General features: G+C 41.2%; 1 protein-coding gene across 1 annotated transcript in view; it reads right to left on the bottom strand.

Annotated features, from left to right (window-relative positions):
• Positions 1 to 349: 349 nt before the first annotated feature.
• The window catches only part of SLC31A1 (solute carrier family 31 member 1), a 40334-nt gene continuing 21498 nt past the window's right edge, over positions 350 to 19185 (bottom strand). The window contains exons 2-5 of the mRNA XM_007968369.3: positions 7289 to 7452; positions 6415 to 6487; positions 4736 to 4904; positions 350 to 3301 (exon numbers count right to left, since the gene is read on the bottom strand). Coding sequence (XP_007966560.1) covers positions 3100 to 3301; positions 4736 to 4904; positions 6415 to 6487; positions 7289 to 7417 — 573 coding nt within the window. The 5' untranslated portion in view covers positions 7418 to 7452 and the 3' untranslated portion in view covers positions 350 to 3099. The remainder of the gene's footprint in view (positions 3302 to 4735; positions 4905 to 6414; positions 6488 to 7288; positions 7453 to 19185) is intronic.

Raw genomic sequence — 19185 nt, 5'->3', positions numbered from 1 at the left:
AAAAAAACTGAAAGAAAAGGGAAAGGACAGCAGAGTAAGGGGGCCGAAGAAATGGTGATGCAGTCTTCTAATAGATGTGAATGGGGAAGAAAGAAAAGAGAAGTTTGGATTCAAAATGAACAAAGTCGTCAAGCATTAAATTCCAAAGGAACAGGTATACAGAAATGAAAAGTTAATGAGATCATTGTATTATCACAATCCAAGAGCTCAAGATGGAATTTAAGCTTTTTCTCCTTCACTAGCTTCATCCTTTGGCACCCAGTCTAAGAATCTCTGAAATTCAGGTTTTAATACCTGTATCTCTATCCTGAATACCTGAAGACCTAATCTAAACTGATATTTCTGTGAATTTCAGTCATAGCATTTTGTCTTAACTGGCCTTGAATTTTCTTTCTTTTTTTTTTTTTTCTGAGACAGGGTCTTGCTTTGTCACCCGGGCTGAGTACAGTGGCACAATCATGGCTCACTGCAGCCTTGACCTCCAGGGCAAAAGCAATCCTCCTGCCTCAGTCTCCCAAGTAGTCAGGACTACAGGTGTGCACCACCATGCCTGGCTAATTTTTGATTTTTTATAGAGATGGGATCTCACTATGTTGTCCAGGCCTGTCTTGAACTTCGGGACACAAGCCATCCTCCCACCTTGGCCTCCCAAAGTGTTGGGATTACAGGCATGAGCTATTGGGTCTAGCTGGCCTTACTGATAAGGTTCTGTTGCTGGGGAGGGTATTCTATAGCAGTTCATGCTGAGATTTCTAGAGAGCACCAGTGTCACTACTAACTATTGATTCCTATTTATTTATCATGGTTTTAAGATTCCTTGGCTTGAGACAACAGGCTGTATTACACCTTTTTGTTGGACTTTGTCAGTACCTGTCATTCACCCTGCTCATGTTAAGTATCATCATTACAAGGTGATGGAATGAGAGAAAAGCGCAAAGCTCTAAATGTTGGTTCTTGGATTTTAACTTCAATCCAGTAGGCTTATAACCTTCTCTTGGTTCAAAGCCATACAAGTACACATTCTTTGCTCTCCAATATTTAACTGGCACCCACGGAGAAAGTACAAACTACAAAACCACGACACAGGCCAACATGATAGCTGTGTTTTGTTTCCTCTGCCCTGAGGCACAACTGGATCTAGCACCAAGAAAGGCAGGATTTAACAGACCAGCACAAGACAAATCAATTTAAAGAGGTAGTTTGAACCGGGAATAAGACTGCAGCGTAGACTACAACTGAACAGAATAAAAATCCAATGTGCTTCTTCACTGAGAACATGGGTTTTGGCCACTTGTAATGTAATTAAACCCCCACGAATAACAAAGATGGTTATATGGAGGATGAGGATCTGCTTGGTATGAGCACAGTTGTTGGAGCCTGAGGAAAATCTGGCCATCAGCAAACCACACCCTGAGTCTTTCCAAAGAGAAAGCTGGGCTTTTGCCCTTCTGGCCCATGACTGGTAGATTTACACTGCAGATCAAAGGTCTCTCTCAACAATCAAATTACTTCCAAGAAACCACAGACCTTTAAAAATAAGGACTAGTGACTTCATACAGGCTTGTAAAAATACTTTGGCCATAGCCCTTCACACATGTATGCTTGGGTATACACACACACAGGTGGAGCTCAATAAATGTGGAATGATTAGGTATTGATCAGCAGTATTTACTACATGAGTTAAGTCCAGACACACCATCTACCAATCAGCAATTCAAATTTCCATGCCCAGTATCAGGCAGCCAGCCCACCAGGCAATATTTCCTTAGCTTAAAGCAGAGATTCTCAAAGTGTGGTCCCTTGTAACATGAGCAGGAACTCAGAAGTGCCACTCTGGGGGCTTTTGGGTTGAGGTCCAGCAATTAGTGTTTTAACAAGCCCTACAGGTGATTCTGATGCACGCTAAAGCTTGAAAATCACTGTTTTAGAGGCAGACATGCGAAAACAGTAATGGGAAAAATAATTCAAACTCTTTTGCTTCACTTCAGCTGGGACAAACCAAGGTATCAAGCCAAAGTAAACTGCGAATGGTTTTATTTAAAAATATCTATTTCTATTTTCTAAAACTGATTGTCATTTTTTGATTGGCAAGTTCATGCTAATCAAAGTGTTAAGTGGGAATGCAGGTTGATGAGTCAGCCATCCAAGAATACACACTCTGCAAGCTCTAAGCCTGTATTTAGTCTGAAACCACCCCTCTGCACACTACTAAAATTTTGGTATAATGCATCACATCTGGACAAAGGCACAATGTATTTCCCACTCATTGAATCCAAAAACTGGACCTTCTTTTCTTTTTCTTTGAGATGGAGTTTCACTCTTGTTGCCCAGGCTGGAATGCAATGGTGCCATCTTGGCTCACTGCAACCTCCACCTCCTAAGTTCAAGTGATTCTCCTGCCTCAGCCTTCTGAGTAGCTGGGATTACAGGCGCCCACCACCACACCCAGCTCATTTTTGTATTTTTAGTAGAGACGGGGTTTCACCATGTTGGCCAGGCTAGTCTCAAACTCCTGTCCTCAGGTGATCTAGCCTGCCTTGGCCCCCTAACATACTGGGATTACAGGCGTGGGCCACTGTGTCCGGCTCTGGACCTTATTTTCTAATGTTAAGTTTGAGTTCTGGGTTTAGTTGGGCAAGAATTTCCCTCAGCTGCCATCAATCCTGGCTGAAGTTAACCCCTTTCCATCGCTGACCCAGGGAAAAAACTACCAAATTTACTTACTATCTGTTAAAAATTCAAAAAGGAAGCAGATGATCAAGTCATTGAACAAAAAGCTACATGGATTAGACAAGAACATATAACATGGCTCCAAGATGATGGAGAAGGAAAAGACATTTCATGGGTGGCTTCTCCTTAAAAGAAATGGGAAACTCAGCTTATTAGAAAAAACAATTTGGGAGGTTACTACTTGAGCTCAGAGACTGTAAACTAAACCTCTGTTGAGCAGGGTGTGTGTGTGTGTGTCTGTGTGTGTGTGTGTGTGTGTGTGTACGTGCACAAAGAGGAGCAAGAAGGGATGATTGGAGCAGGAAATCACGTCTTCAAGTCTTGAACAGCTTCCCACTGCAATCGATAAGGCCACGCCAGAGTTTGACATCAATGGCAATGCTCTGTGATGTCCACTACCACTGCCTTCTTCCAGCTGAAGAGGAAGTATCCTGTACCGGCCCCTGCTGCTACTGCAATGCAGAGGTACCCGTTGTAGGTCATGAAGATAAGCATGAGGAAGTAGCTTATGACCACCTGGATGATGTGCAGCACTGTTTGCAGGAGGTGAGGAAAGCTCAGCATCTGCTGCCTGGAGAGTAAACAGGGACACAACAATCAGGGACTCCTAGGAGTTCTGCAGATCAGGAGAAAGAGGGAAGAGTTCTTGCCATGAGCTCAGCTGGAACTGAACAGCCACTCTGGCAACTCACGGGTACTTGAATGTTCTTTGATTAGTCCATGGAAATGAAACAGCACAGGGCTGTCAGGCTTATAAACATTGGTCAGATATGGCTGGAGGAGGAACCCTTTTCCGGAGAAGGAGAAAAGGACGAGCAGTAATCTAGACTTATCTCCACCTTAAATCCTGAAAGGGAAGCGTAAACCCTCTCACGCTCATCTGCCCGAATGTTTTTAGGCTTCCCACCTTTGTAAAGTTTACATTCTACAAACATGGAAACAGAGGCTAGCGGTGGTGGCTAATGCCTTTAATCCCAGCACTTTGGGAGGCTGAGGTGGGCTGATTGCTTGAGCTCAGGTGTTTCAGACCAGCCTGGGCAACATGGCAAAACCTTATCTCTACAAAAAATAAAAAAAATTAGCTGGGTGTTGTGGCTCATGCCTGTAGTTCCAGCTACTTGGGAGGCTGAGGCTGGAGAATCACTCGAACCCAGGAGGTGGAGGTTGCAGTGAGCAAGTTCGTGCCACTGAGTCTGGAAGACAGAGGTTGCAGTGAGTGAAGATCGTGCCACTGCACTTCAGCCTGGGCAATAGAGGGAGACCCTGTCTCCAGAAAAAAAAAAAAAAAAAAAAAAAAAAATCGAATTGAGGGTTGGGTAGTATAGAAGAAATTACTTAATTAGGGATAAGGAGACCTGGCTATTCATCCCCTGTGCCACCTTAGGTAGGTCACAATCCTTCTGGGCCTCAGTAAGCTCATCAGTACAATGGAAATAAATAACACTGCTTGTTTGAAAGCAGGATGTCGGTCTATAGGATTTCTTAAGGTCCAATTTGGTTTTAAGACTTACATTTTTATTAAAACAATCTCAAAAAACATTTGCAAATCCATGGGAAAAACCAATAATCACCCAAATACTTTCTTAGACAGAACACAGAAATTAATACAGTCTTATATTGTAAACAAAAAGAGGACAGAGCTGACTACGTGTAATTTTATAGAATCAACTGCAATCTGCCATTCTTTTATATCTTGACCTGAATTTCTTAACTTGTTCATTATTATTTTGGTAAATATTTTAAAATATGGATTCTTCACTTCCCTTCTTCTGAAGTGGCCAATACCTACAACTCAGAACAAACATTCATATTTGCAGAAGACTTCCTCTCATTCCTCCTTTGGCCTGCTCATGACCCACAAACCCAAACCTCTAAGGATAGTTTTGATCAGGGTCATACAGAACTCCTAACTCAAGAATAGGGCTGCTGCTGATCACATAGCTGCGTTTTGCTGCTTAACTGATCAAGCTCTTTAGGACTTCATCTGGATCTGTTCAGTTCTTACCCAACAGTTTTATGTGTCTCCATAAGGATGGTTCCATTTGGTCCTGGGACAGGCATGGAATTGTAGCGAATGCTGACTTGTGACTTACGCAGCAGGCTCTCTCGGGCTATCTTGAGTCCTTCATAGAACATTGCTAGTAAAAACACTGCCACAAAAGCTCCAGCCATTTCTAAGTATGGAAGGAAAATATGGTGGTACTGTCAAACATGTGCAAAATCATTAGCCAATGTGCTGTCCAGCTAGAAAGACACACAGAAAAAATGCTACTCTCAGTTTTTGAAGACATATTATTCCCTCTTCTCTTGCCCAGATAGAACAGCTAAGATGGTGTAACTGAAAACTATTGCCTCTGCCAAGAACATGTTTACTTTCTGATTAAGATAAGAAAAAAAAATCAGAACAACAATAACCTTTTGGTCAGACTGCTTGATGTCAATTAAATTAGGTTTGTTATACTGAAACACACAATGTAGAATATGTAAACAGGGAATAAAACAATTTAGTTTTATAAGTGGCTGACTACATTTCCTGAATAGGCATTTCAATTCTAAGTCTTTCACACTGTGAAGTGTTGGTAATGACATAAATGTATTCAAACTGCTAATTTAACACATTACCTGAACGAAATGCTCTCCTTCTTCCCAAAACAAATTGATTTTATGGCTCCAAAGAGACATCTGGTACCTAAGGCAGTCCAACTGACTACTGAGTTTGCGCAAGTTAAATTTAAAGTATACCATACAACATAATAGACACAAAGAGATGGGTAATCATCTACCTCAAAACTAGGAGTGACTAAGATGGGCCATGCCAAGAATCAGGAAGGATGTGGGCCATAGTTTGGTAAACTAAAAGAACACTGGTCTAGGTAGCTCTGGAAGGTCTGGGTCCTTGTCCTAGCTCTGACATATTAACTCTATGATTGAGGGCAAGTCATTTCACTCTTTGTGGCACTTACTTTATCGTAAAATTGAAGTATTATATTAGAGCAATAGTTTTAAACTTAGAGCTATTTTGTGGTATTTAACTTGACTTAGTCTTATGTCCAGGACTAATAACTTATTAAATAAGTAAACACTCTGAGGCCAGGCATGGTGGTTCATGCCTGTAATCCCAGCACTTTGGGAGGCCGAGGTGGGTGGATCACCTGAGGTCAGGAGTTTGAGACCAGCCTGGCAAACACGGCAAAACCCCGTTTCTACTAAAAATAGAAAAATTAGCTGGGCATGGTGGTGGGTGCCTGTAACTCTAGCTACTTGGGAGGCTGAGGCAGGAAAATCGCTTGAACTTGGGAGGCGGAGATTGCAGTGAGCCAAGATAGCTGCCATTGCACTCCAGCCTGGGTGACAAGAATGAAACTCCATCTCAAAAAAAAAAAAAAAAAAAAAAAACCACTCTGGAAAAGAATGAAAGAAAATGGATTGCAAAAGACTTCTATCTGGTATCTAAATTATTTTTTAGAGCTCCAAAACATACAGGTTAGTTAACAGAGGTTTACCAGAGGACCAAAAAAGTACTGTTTCCTGCCTTCTAGGTAGAAAATAGGAACCAAGATGGTTATGCATCATTACCATGTTGACTCAGTAGTTAGGACAGAAACAGGTGCTGGACTTCCAAATTATTTGTCACTCTCTCTCATGTGACTATCACCTTCCAGCACTACCTGATGGCTTACTTACCTCCAGCTGTATTGATCACCAAACCGGAAAACAGTAGTTCCACATTCTTAAAGCCAAAGTAGAAGGTCATAGGCTGCCAGAAAACCAAAACAAGTCAGTTAGAGATGAATGAAAATTCTAAGTGAGAATTTGGGGCAAAGAAGCTTAGAACATTTAAAAGTAGAAGATCTGGATAGTAAGAAGAGACACTCACATGAGTGGGAAGCCCTCATTTTAGTGTTACTACCACAGGCACCGAGCATGAGTACTCTACTGGGCCCCCACCATCAACATTTATCTTTCTTTCTTTTTTTTTTTTGAGACAGATTCTCTCTCTGTCGCCCAGGCTGGAATGCAGTTGTGAGATCTCAGCTCACTAAAACCTCCACCTCCCAGGTTCAAGCGATTCTCCTGCCTCAGCCTCCCGAGTAGCTGGGAATACAGGCACATGCCACCATGCCTGGCTAATTTTTTGTATTTCTAGTAGAGACAGGGTTTAACTGTGTTAGCCAGGATGGTCTCGATCTCCTGACCTCGTGATCCACCTGCCTCGACCTCCCAAAGTGTTGGGATTACAGGCATGAGCCACTGCGCCTGGCCAACTTTTGTCTTTCTCTCTTTTCCACACAAGGCATAAAGACCAGAACTTAATTCAGAAAAGAGTCGATTTTAGAAGGGACTACCAAAGAAAGAAGCCTAAAATCTTGGTTCTGGTGTGACTCTGTAAGTAGCCTGCCATGTAATCTTGGGCAAATTACTTGCTTGGGTCTGCTTTAGTTATCCTCACTGGTAAACTGACCTTTAAAGATAATAAGCTTCCAACACTAAAATTCCATTATTTCTATTACCCAAGTGGGTGGGAAAGGGCCTGCATTGCCCCTCCTATGGCACTCACCATCATCATCATGTGGCTGTCTCCTCCATCATGGGAGTGTGAGGCTGAAGTGGCTGGGTGATGGTGAGAAGGTTGCATGGTACTGTTGGAGTCCATATAGCTCATCCCCATATGGTGGGAATGATCCATTTTTTCCAGGAAAAGTTGAGAGTCAGCAGAAGATTCTTTTAAGAGAAAGAATTATATATAATAATTTAAGGATATAAGAATGTTGTTTCTTTTTTTTTAATTTTTAGAGATGGAATCTTGCCATGTTGCCCAGGCTGGAATGCAATGGCTATTCACAGGCATGATCCCACTACTGATCAATACAGGAGTTTTGACCTGCTCCATTTCTGACCTAGGCTGGTTCACCAGGCAACCTGGAGGTTCCCTGCTCCTGGGCTTGTTTCTTGGTAAATACTTTGTCTATATGGAATTTGTCTAATAAATGAATGCTCTCCTAGCATCTTTACTCAGAATTATTTTTCATAATCTACAGATGGAGAGAGAAGGAACTCATGCTAATAGATATCACTTTTGGAGACTGTAGCAGAAAGGGTTTACATGTAGGGCTATAGATGCCTAATCCTTCCTTATTCTGCAGAATTGTTCCTTTGTTTTTTTTTTTTTTTTTTTGAGACAGGGTCTTGCTCTGTCACCCAGGCTGGAGTGCAACTCACTGCAGCCTCAACCTCAGCCTCCTGAGTAGGTAGAATCACAGGCCTTAGCTTAGTCCACCACCACCACCATGCCTAGCTAATTTTTTGTTTTATGGTACAGTTGAGGTCTCATGTTGCCCAGGCAGGTCTCAAACTCTTGAGCTCAAGCAATCCTCTTGCCTTGGCCTCCCAAAGTGTTGGGATTACCCATGTAAGCCACTGTGCCCAGCCAGTATAGTTCCTTTAATAGGTATTGCTTAATATATGTTCAAACTTAAATATTAGATAAGGAGAAGAAAAGCAGCTTCTTTGGATTGCAGGAAACAGACAATCTGTAATAAGATACAAATGAACGCCGTTAATGAAATTTAACTGCTTTAAGGCTTTCTAATCATAAATGTCAGCAGATGAAAAGCAAGGACTTCAGATAATTCACCTAATTTGGATGGCCTGTGCCTAATCTGGATATTTTGATTACATTTTCACATACAGGACAACCAGCCTTCAGCTAATTTAAATTTGAAGAAAGGTCTACTGTGGCCCTAGGCAAGCAGTGTGCTCAGACTTTAGATATAATTTCAATCCTACCAGGACATTAGAGTGAAGAACATGAAAAACAAGGTATAAATTGGATACTCTATATTAAATTAAGTCCAGACAACTGCAAATTCAGCCTTGTTTCTTTACTACCGCATCACTGTATTGCTGCAAAAGTCATCTAAGACATAAACCAAGGAGCAATAATTCCCTTTTCTTTAAATTTACTTTTTTTATTTTTGAGACAGAGTTTTGCATTGTTGCCCAGGCTAGAGTAAAGTGCAACCTTCACCTCCTGGATTCAAGCGATTCTCGTGCCTCAGCGGCCTGAGTAGTTGGGATTATAGGTGTGTGCCACCACACCTGGCTGATTTTTAAATTTTCAGTAGAGATGGGGTTTCATCATGTTGGCCAGGCTGGTCTCGAACTCTTAAGCTCAAGTGATTTGCCTGCCTTGGCCTCCCAAAGTGCTGGGATTATAGGCTTGAGCTACTGTGCCTGGCCCAGAAGCAATAACTCCTATAGCTAGAGTTGGAGTGGGAGAGTGGGAAGCTGGGGTGTGTGGAAGGGAAGGTGTTGACGGATTCTCTTTATGTGTCCCTCAACTCCAGTCTGTGGAAGAAAAAGTGGTTTTAAAAATTCCAAGTAGGTACTTGTGTTCATGAAACCAAGCATGCTTTTCATTATTCATGCACTCAATAAATATTTATCAAGCTCCTGTTACATACCAAACTCTGACCTAAGTGCTAATAATTCAACAGTGAATATGACAAACAAGGTTCCTAATAGGGAGAGAAACAATAAACACAATTTCATGTTGTGAAGGAAGTAAGCTGAGAAATAAGACACAATTACTGAGAGGTAAAGAAGAAATTGGCCAGGTGCGGTGGCTCATGCCTGTTATCCCAGCACTTTGGAAGGCTGAGGCGGGCAGATGACTTGAGGCCAGGAGTTCGAGACCAGCCTGGCCAACATGATGAAACCCCATCTCTACTTTAAAAAAAAAAAAAAAAAAAAAAAAAAAAAAAGCAACAAACACATTAGCCGGGTGTGGTGGCGTGCACTTGTAATCCCAGTTACTCGAGTGGCTGAGGCATGAGAATCACTTGAACTTGGGAGGTGGAGGTTTCAGTGAGTCAAGGTTGCACCACTGCACTCCAGCCTAGGTGACAGAAGGAGACTGTCTCAAAAAAAAAAAAAAAAAAAAGACTGTGGGTAGGAAATTTATATCGATTCAGGGAGCCATCTATTTATCTATTTTCTCCTTGTTAACTCCTACCCCATGGTTCTATGACAGCTGGCTTAAGAAATAGGTTCTTATTTCTAGTGAAGGATAAGGCAAAGCACCAGGTAGGCATAATCAAAGATCCCCTTTCATGCCAGACGCTAAATTATTTTATAATTATAGAGCTTGACAGTGAAACCCTGTCTCTACTAAAAATACAAAAAATTAGCCAGGCATGGTGGCATGTGCCTGTAATCCCAGCTTCTCAGGAGGCTGAGGCAGAGAACTGCTTAAACCCGGGAGGCAGAGGTTGCAGTGAGAGAGATCATGCCACTGCACTCCAGCCTGGGCAGCAAAGCAAGACTCCATTAAAAAAAAAAAAAAATTACAGAGCTCAACAATCTGGTATTATTGATATCATTACCATAAAGAGATTAGATTGGAGGTATAAAAACATACATAACAGGGTCTTTGTCTACAACATTTTTAGAGTAAACACGAAAAAATACAATGCACAATAAAATAAAGACCATGCTCAAAGTGTCAATGATGGGACAAATGGCAGGTGGGCAGCTGTTTTCAGATAAAGAGGTAATCACGGTAGGATGGAGAGATCACTGGCATCTGAGTGATCATAAATTATGATATTGAACCAAACAAATGCAGTAAGAATGAAAAGACTTTCGCTAGCCAGGAAGACTATTAACACATCCTTATAAAAAGATAGAGGCAGAAGACACAAATACTGTTCTCTTCCAATAAGAGTCTGAAAAATGATTATAGCATAAGAAAACCATAAAGGATTATTTCATTCCATATTATCAATATGAATCCTGGTCAGGAAGAGGCAATGAATATTTGCAAGAGTGCCTTCTTAAGGCCAAAGGAAATAAAGAAATGAACATGGAGTCTTTCCTCAAGGAGCTTTAAGGCTAAAAGCTACAAAGGGAAACTGAACAGTCATAATTTTCATTTTGGGATATAGGATAATATGTAAAGGACTGTTAAAAAAGCAAGACTAGGCCAGGCGCAGTGGCTCACCCCTGTAATCCCAGCACTTTGGGAGGCCGAGGTGAGCGGATCACCTGAGGTCAGGAGTTCAAGACCAGCCTGACTAAAAACCCCGTCTCTACTGAAAATACAAAACTTAGCCAGATCTAGTGGCAGGCACCTGTAATCCCAGCTACTTGGGAGGCTGAGGCAGGAGAATCACTTGAATCTGGGAGGCAGAGGTTGCAGTGAGCCGAGACTGTGCCATTGCACTCCAGCCCGGGCAACAGACTGAGACTCCATCTCAAAACAACAACAACAACAACAAAAAAGACTATAGTACCACAAACTACCTAAAAGTTGTAACCCTGATGATTTCCTTGATGAACTTTCATAACATTAATTATTACCATGAACTAATTTTGAAGACCCACAGATTCTTAATTATTCAGGCCCCTCATTATCAATTAGAGAAATCTACTCAATGATGACACATTACCAAATCTCTTCAGACATATCAGTGACTCAGGACAAGGTATATACAAATTTCTAGAAAACCTTTCAAAGTATGCACCTGTTTTGAAGTGTCATCTGTGCAGGATATATTTCACATCCAAATATACTAGGAGATAGAACAAGAGCAGAATCTACTTGCTCTCATTGTCAGTAGACCATGGATGTAATGTAATGGAATCCTATGCAAGGCTTACCCAATGGTGTATGAATAGGAAGGTACAAAGCCGTTGGAGATTAATATATAAACATACACTGTAGGCTCAAACACAAACCAATCCTGATAAGTCCTTAAGCTCACTAAAAGCTTTATTTTAGGAAAAGATCCCATGGGAATATGCAAAGCTAAATGACATCAAAAAAGGAAAAACTTACAAATTAATTATTAAAGCATAATAAATAAAAGTGATTATATTTTTTTCTCTTCCCACTTAAATTTTCAGTGATGTGCTGTATGTATTTGGATAACTTATCTTCTAAAGCAATCAAACACATCTAACCCATTCTCTCTAGAATAGAAATTCAACTTATAGGAGGTAAACTACCATTGGTTCTTTTTAGCCTATTTCCTTTGGTAGCTTTAATCTAAGATGACTCAAGCTCAGCTTCTTCCAAAATAAAAATGGGTACTGATGTAAAAATAAGTTAAAATCCAGGGTCACAGGAATCTTTGCTCTATTTTTTTTTTTTTTTTTTTTTTTTTTTCAGATGGAGTCTCTGTCGCCCAGGCTGGAGTGCAGTGGTGTGATCTTGGCTCACTGCAACCTCCACCTCTCAGGTTCAAGCAATTCTCCAGCCTCAGCTTCCCTAGTAGCTGGGATTACAAGCATGTGCCACCATGCCCAGCTAATTTTTTATTTTTAGTGGAGATGGGTTTCACCATTTTAGAAAGGCTGGTGTTGAACTCCTGACCTCAAATGATCTGCCCACCTTGGCCTCCTAAAGTGCTGGGATAACAGGCATGAACCACCATGCCAGGCCAAATTTACAAATTATTTGTAAAGAACAATACTGTCTAAATCTGTTTTGTATGGCTATAACACAATACCTCAGGCTGGGTAATTTACAAAGAAAAGAGGTTTATTTGCCTCGTGATTCTCGGGACTGGACAGTCCAAGAGCATGGTGCCAGCATCTGTGGGGCTTCTAGCAGAGAAGCAGAAAGGCAAGTGGGCATGTGCAAAGAGATATGGACTCACTTTACAGCAACCCAATCTTGCAGGAACGAATCCATTCCTGTGAAAGCAATAACTCACTCACTCCTGAGAGTGGACATTAATTTACTCATTAGGGTGGATCCCTAATGACCCAAATGCCTACCAGCTCTCACCACTGTTAAAAATACTAACAAAAAACGTGAATATACAACTCAGGGACAGAACTGAAAAACAAACAATAAAAAAACCCTTAGGATTCCTAACCTTTAATCTATGATAAAATCCACCTACAATATTTTATTTACCAAGTTGAGCTTATAACTAGGGTAGAAAGATTAGAATTACTGTGACCAGGTGTGGTGGCTCATGCCTGTAATCTCAGCACTTTGGGAGGCCGAGGAGGGTGGATCACCTGAGGTCAGGAGTTCGAGACCAGCCTGACCAACATAGTGAAACCCCATCTCTACTAAAAATACAAAATTAGCTGGGCGTGGTGGTGCATGCCTGTAATCCCAGCTACCTGGGAGGCTGAGACAGGATAATTGCTTGAATACAGGAGGTGGAGGTTGCAGTGAGCGAAGATCCTGCCATTGCACTCCAGCCTGGGCAATAAGAGCGAAACTCCATCTCAAACAACAACAACAACAACCACCACCCCCAAAACAAGGAAAGATTAGAATTACTGTACTGCCCTTTCATTTACTTTTTTTTTTTTTTTTTGGCCAATTGAGGTACACTAGTTTTCTTTAACATAATTCAAAATAGTTCAATACTGGAGAGTCACCTTTGCATTAAAATAATGGAATGACAGGATTTAACTACATAACTGAACACATCTAGAAAAAGAATTTGGAAGGTGAAGGTAAATTTTAAAAGAAAAGGAAGGTGATCTGATTGTATGTCCTGGGAAAGTTACTTAGCCGTTCTGGAGCTGGTCTCCAGCCTATACAAGTTGGAGGATTCTTGGGAGGATTATATGAGATAACATACATAAAGCATCTACCAAAGTGCCCGATAAATGGCAGTTATTATCATTATGTGGAATACTAGGGGATAAAAGACCTTGCGTAGGGAAAATCCAATGAGTGAACTTCGTGGGAGAAGGCATTAATCAAAATATTAGCTGGGTTTCTCTCCCCACTTGACTTTATTAAGACAACCCTTGACTTGTCTGTTAGCTTCTCTCCTACAAAGTATGCAAGTCAAGACTACTTTCAAGACTGGGCACAGTGGCTCACGCCTATAATCCCAGCACTTTGGGAGGCCGAGGTAGGAGGATCACTTGAGGTCAGGAGTTTGAGACCAGCCTGGCCAACATGGTGAAACCCCATCTCTACTAAAAATACAAAAATTAGCCGGGCATGGTGGCGGGTGCCTGTAATCCCAGCTACTTGGGAGGCTGAGGCAGGAGAATCACTTGAACCTGGGAGGCTGTGTTGTAGTGAACTGAGACTGCGCCATTGCTCTGTAGCCTGGGCGACGAGCAAAACTCTGTCTCAAAAAAAAAAAAAAAAAAAATACTACTTTCAAGTCTCTTTCTGCCTGTCCTGATTCCTGAGACCATGCAGTGGCTATGAACACTCATGTGAACAGTTCATAAGAGCTCTTCCTTCTAGCACAGAAATCTTCTTGGATCTTTTTTTTTTTTTTTTTTTGAGATGGAGTCTCTGTCACCCAGGCTGGACTGCAGTGACACAATCTCAGCTCACTGCAACCTCCACCTCCTGAGTTCAAGTAATATAAAATAAAAGATGGCCTGGCCATCTTCTTGGATTATTAAAGAAGATGAGAAATGGTCTAGGAATTGACTATTTTAAAAAATTAAGCAAGAGGTTATGTGGGATTTAGTTCCCATAAAATAGTTAAGAAAAGGAGCTTCTTTCTCAGGAAGGCTTTAAACTATTCAGTTTCTAGGGAACATTTATCTTCAGTTAGGTACCTGAAGTTGGCTATGTGCCAACTTGTTTCTGTTGCTCTGAATGCTATTAAATATAGGAAACAGCACATGCTATATTGACTCTTGAAGAGCTCAGCACTTCTATTGCTTTCCTCTCTCCCCCATTTAATAAGTATGGTATGATATTTTTCCAAATAGCTTTCAAAACCTCCTTATAGTCAAGGGTCTTTCATAGTCAACCTCCAAAGATTATCAAAAAAGTTTTCCCTATACCTGCCCTGTCACCTCCAAGACAGACACAGTCTGTAAAATCTAGTATCTTTAACAAAAATACATACAAATTTATGGTCAGGAGTTCGGAAATTAGCAAGATGGCTAAATTCTGATGCCTATTCTGAGTCTTAGCATTGAGTATTGGCCTTATTTCTATTGCACAATAAGAATAAGATATAATAATCCATAGGGACTATGGAGATTAGATTGCACAAAAAGACTACACAGAAGTAGTCATACATCTGCCACATGGGCTCTTTTCTCTAGCTCAGACAGATATAATCTGGAGCCCCGGACAATTCTTTTGGAGACTGCCTGTCTTTCTTGGTTTCCATGATAAGGAAGAAAGTCTTTATTCTTAAAATGATTAGGGTCATATTCCTTTTTAGATTTGTAAAAACATTAAACAAAGAGAAATCTATCTAGTTTATCTTCTGCTTTCTATATTCATTACTTATAATTGGTAACTGTAAGTTTTTGGCAAGCACTTATACAGAAAATTCAAGGTCAAAGACAGTACACGACCATAAACAGGGATGCATGCTTATGGACTACGTCCACATGATCAAGCAACAGTTTAACTGGGTGAATCCTGCCTTTTGATGACCTGTATGGGGTTAGCAGACACTCTGAGAAATGACTCTGGCTTTGTTTTGATTGCTCCTATAGGTGAATTTTAAAATTATCTTGGTTAGGTACGGTGGCTCATGCCTTTAATCTCAGCACTTTGGGAGGCCGAGGCGGGTAAATCACTTGAGGCCAGGAGTTTAAGACCAGCCTGGCCAACATGGCAAAACACCATCTCCACTAAAAATTAGCTGGGTATGGTGGTGTGTCTCTAGTTCCAGCTACTCAGGAGGCTGAGGCATGATAATCACTTGAACACAGGAGGTGGAGGTTGCAGTGAGCTGAGATTGTGCCACTGCCCTCCAGACTGGGCGATAGAGCAAGATTCTTTCTCAATAAATAAAATAAAATAAAATAAAAATAAAAATTATCATCCGGGTGTGGTGGCTCACGCCTGTAATCCCAGCACTTTGGGAGGCCAAGGCGGGCAGATCATGAGGTCAGGAGATCGAGACCATCCTGGCTAACATGGTGAAACCTTGTTTCTACTAAAAATACAAAAAATTAGCCGGGCATGGTGGCACGTGCCTGTAGTCCCAGCTACTCAGGAGGCTGAGGCAGGAAAATCACTTGAACCCGGGAGGCGGAGGTTGCAGTGAGCTGAGATCATGCCACTGCACTCTAGTCTGGGTGACAGGGCGAGATTCCATCTCAAAAAAAAAAAAAAAAATCTTAATGGCTGGGCATGGTAGCTTACACATGTAATCCCAGCACTTTGGGAAGCTGAGGCAGGTAGATCGCTTGAACCCAGGAGTTTGATACCAGGCTGGGCAACATGGTGAAACCTCGTCTGTACTAAAAATACAAAAATTAGCTGGGCATGCTGGTGTGCACCTGTGGTCCCAGCTTGAGAGGGTGTGGGAGTTCACTTGTGCCTGGGAAGTCACGGCTGCAGTGAGTGGTGATTGCGCCACTGCACTCTAGTGTGGGCGACAGGGTGAGGCCCTGTCTCAAAAAAAAAAAAAAAAAAAATTATCCTGATGGCTCAGTAAATCCCACACACCTTTTGTGGAGGAGTGGTGGCAAAGGAGATGTAGAACAACAAAGGGGAGACCTTGATATAATACAGCAATAAACAGAACTTTGAGCTGGGTACAGTGGCTCACATCTGTAATCTCAACACTTTGGGAGGCCGGGGCAGACAGATCGCTTCAGCTCAGGAGTTTCAGACCCGCCCGGGCAACATGAAGAAACCCCATCTCTACTGAAAATACAGGTGTGGTGATGTGTGCCTGTAGTTCCAACTACTCAAGAGGCTCAGGTGGGAGAATCGACCTGATCCTGGGAGGTCATGGCTGCAGTGAGCCATGATTGCGCCATGCACTCCAGCCTGGGCAACAGGAATGATACCTTGTCTTAAAAAAAAAGAAAAAAAAAAAGAACTTAGTGGCATTCTAGGTCAATATACTGGAGTTGCTTGGAAAAAACATACTAGCTCCCAGTAAGTGGGAGGGAAAATACAATCTGATAAATTTTTAGGGAGAAGACTCTTCGCTTTGAAGGCTGTAATGTTTCCTACTCATTCCCTGGGTCCTGGCTTCATATTCCTATTCCAAACTAACTGACAGAGGTCGGGTGCGATGGCTCACACCTGTAATCCCAGCACTTTGGGAGGCTGAGGTGGGTAGATCACTTGAGGTCAGGAGTTTGAGACCAGCCTGGCCAACAGACGGGTGAAACCCGTCTCTACTAAAAAAAAAAAGAAAAACAAAAAACAAACAAAACAACAACAACAAACAAAACCAAACCCAAATTAACCAACAGAAATGTGACCATAATTGGATGACGATAACCATATAATCCTTTTGATATTCTAGCTGCCTTTCCCTTGCCTATGTCTTTCTTGAGGTGCAGTGATCGTAGGTATACTTAATTTGATCAATTCCTCTTATAAAAGGTAGGCTTGATTAAACTATGGGTCTCGGCCAGAACTGGCAAAAACTTAAAGACCCCTAAAGTTGTGCCATACCAATGTATTAAATATGGTAATTAAAACGATCAGTGGAGGTAGTAAGAAAACAGGTCAGGTCAACAAGAAAAAAAAGAAATGTATAATACCTTAAAATTATATACATTCAAACACATATTGTTCTCCCCAGATTAAGTCTGTCAAGTGACAGTAGTTCATACGGCACTTGCTACAACTGTAGTCTTACAAGGATAGTCTGTACTTAGGAAAGCAATTATCCCAAACCCACCATTATAATTACCTTTACCTCACACACCCACACACATATCTTACATTTTATCTTTTTAAAACCTCTCCAATAAAACCTAGCTACTGTTTTGCCTTTTGCCTTTGTTGATAATAACTCCAATGGATCATCTATAATAAATTCTCACTTGCTTTTCTTCATAGCAATGTTGGGGCTGAGAAGGATATTAATAGAATTGGCCAAGAATTAATTTAATGATTATCTGCAGATTTCAATAATCCTTATATTATTCTCTCTCTCATGTTGTTTTTTTCTGACCCTGACAGATGGAGATATTTTCTCTTCCTTCACCATATACCTTCCCTGAAGCACTTTTCATGTAGAAAAGCCAAACTATGCCATACTCAAGTAATAGCAGAATTTATGTGGATGAATTACTCATACATCAGACTAATAAGCTGCATCAAAAATAACCAACTGTCAGAGACATAAAGGAGGAAACTACTTCAGATAATTACACTTAAAACTTTAAGTGCCTTCATTTATGAGTGGCCAACGATCTAGGCAAACAAGAAATGCTGCATGGATTGACAACTTTTTAAAATAATAAAACAAGCTGTGAAGTAGTAGGAATAGCTTTTTTTTTTTTTTTGAGACGGAGTTTTGCTTTTGTCACCTAAGCTGGAGTAACTGGTGTGATCTCGGCTCATTGCAAGCTCCGCCTCCTGGGTTCAAGCGATTCTCCTGCCTCAGCCTCCCGAGTAGCTGGGATTACAGGTGCCTGCCACCACGCCTGGCTAATTTTTTGTATTTTTATTAGAGATGAGGTTTCACCATGTTGGCCAGGCTGGTCTCGGACTCCTGACCTCAGGTGATCCGCCTGCCTCGGCCTCCCAAAGTACTGGGATTACAGGCGTGAGCCACTGCACTTGGCCAGTAGGAATAGCTTCTTTACTCATAAGCTCTTGGCTAAAAATATCTATTTTAGCAAAAAAGGATGATAACTCAGGAGCTGCCCTGGGAATCTTACTTTGACTGTACTTATGGAATGATAAAAAACAAAAACAAAAAACCTGTGACTTAATTATAATCAGAACAAGACAGGAATAAGCTGGAGGCAGTGGTGCGTGTCTGCAGTCCCAGCTACTCAGAGGATCACTGGAGCCTGGGAGTTTGAATCTAGCCTGGGCAGCATAGTGAGACAACCCCCACTCCCCCCACATCTCTTAAAAAGAAGGAATAAGACAAAGAAACACTTTATCTCCAGATATCAGTTGAAGGTCATCCCCTTCTATCACAAATTTCATCTTTCTATATCACTCCAGCTTATTAAGCTGTTCAAACTCAGCAAAGGAGATGAGAAACCTGTTGAGGCAAGACAGATCCTGGAGAAAGTGATTACGTGATTAATTATACAGTCATTGAAGGCTATTATTTGCAAGAGAAAACATGCTAAAGTCAAACTCAATTTTTAAAATGCCCATTGTCCAATCCCTAGGTCACCTATGTCTTCTGAGTAAACATGAATGGACCATGTAATTACTATATAAACAACAAAATATAAAGGTAAGAACTGGTTTAAATGTGAGAGAGGACACAGGTGACATACACTACATTGGGTAGGTTATTTTATATTTTAGAGCTTCACTTTCCTTAACTATAAGAATACTGAATTATATAATCCATAAAGTTTCACCTAGAGTTAAAACTTAAAAAAAAAAAAAAACAAAGCCTAGAGTATAAAAACACAAAGCCCTTGGGAGGCTGAGAAGCCTAGAGTATAAAATACAAAGCTCTTGGGAGATCCGAACATTTACATTTTCTGGCCAAATTTACCTTCATAGATACTTTTGGAAAATATGTGTTTTGTGACAAATATGAC

This window comes from Chlorocebus sabaeus, chromosome 12 (assembly GCF_047675955.1).
Source record: "Chlorocebus sabaeus isolate Y175 chromosome 12, mChlSab1.0.hap1, whole genome shotgun sequence".
Taxonomy (NCBI): Eukaryota; Metazoa; Chordata; class Mammalia; order Primates; family Cercopithecidae; genus Chlorocebus; species Chlorocebus sabaeus.
The sequence above is the reverse complement of the archived record's forward strand: the minus strand, read 5'-3'. Positions and strand labels throughout refer to the sequence as shown.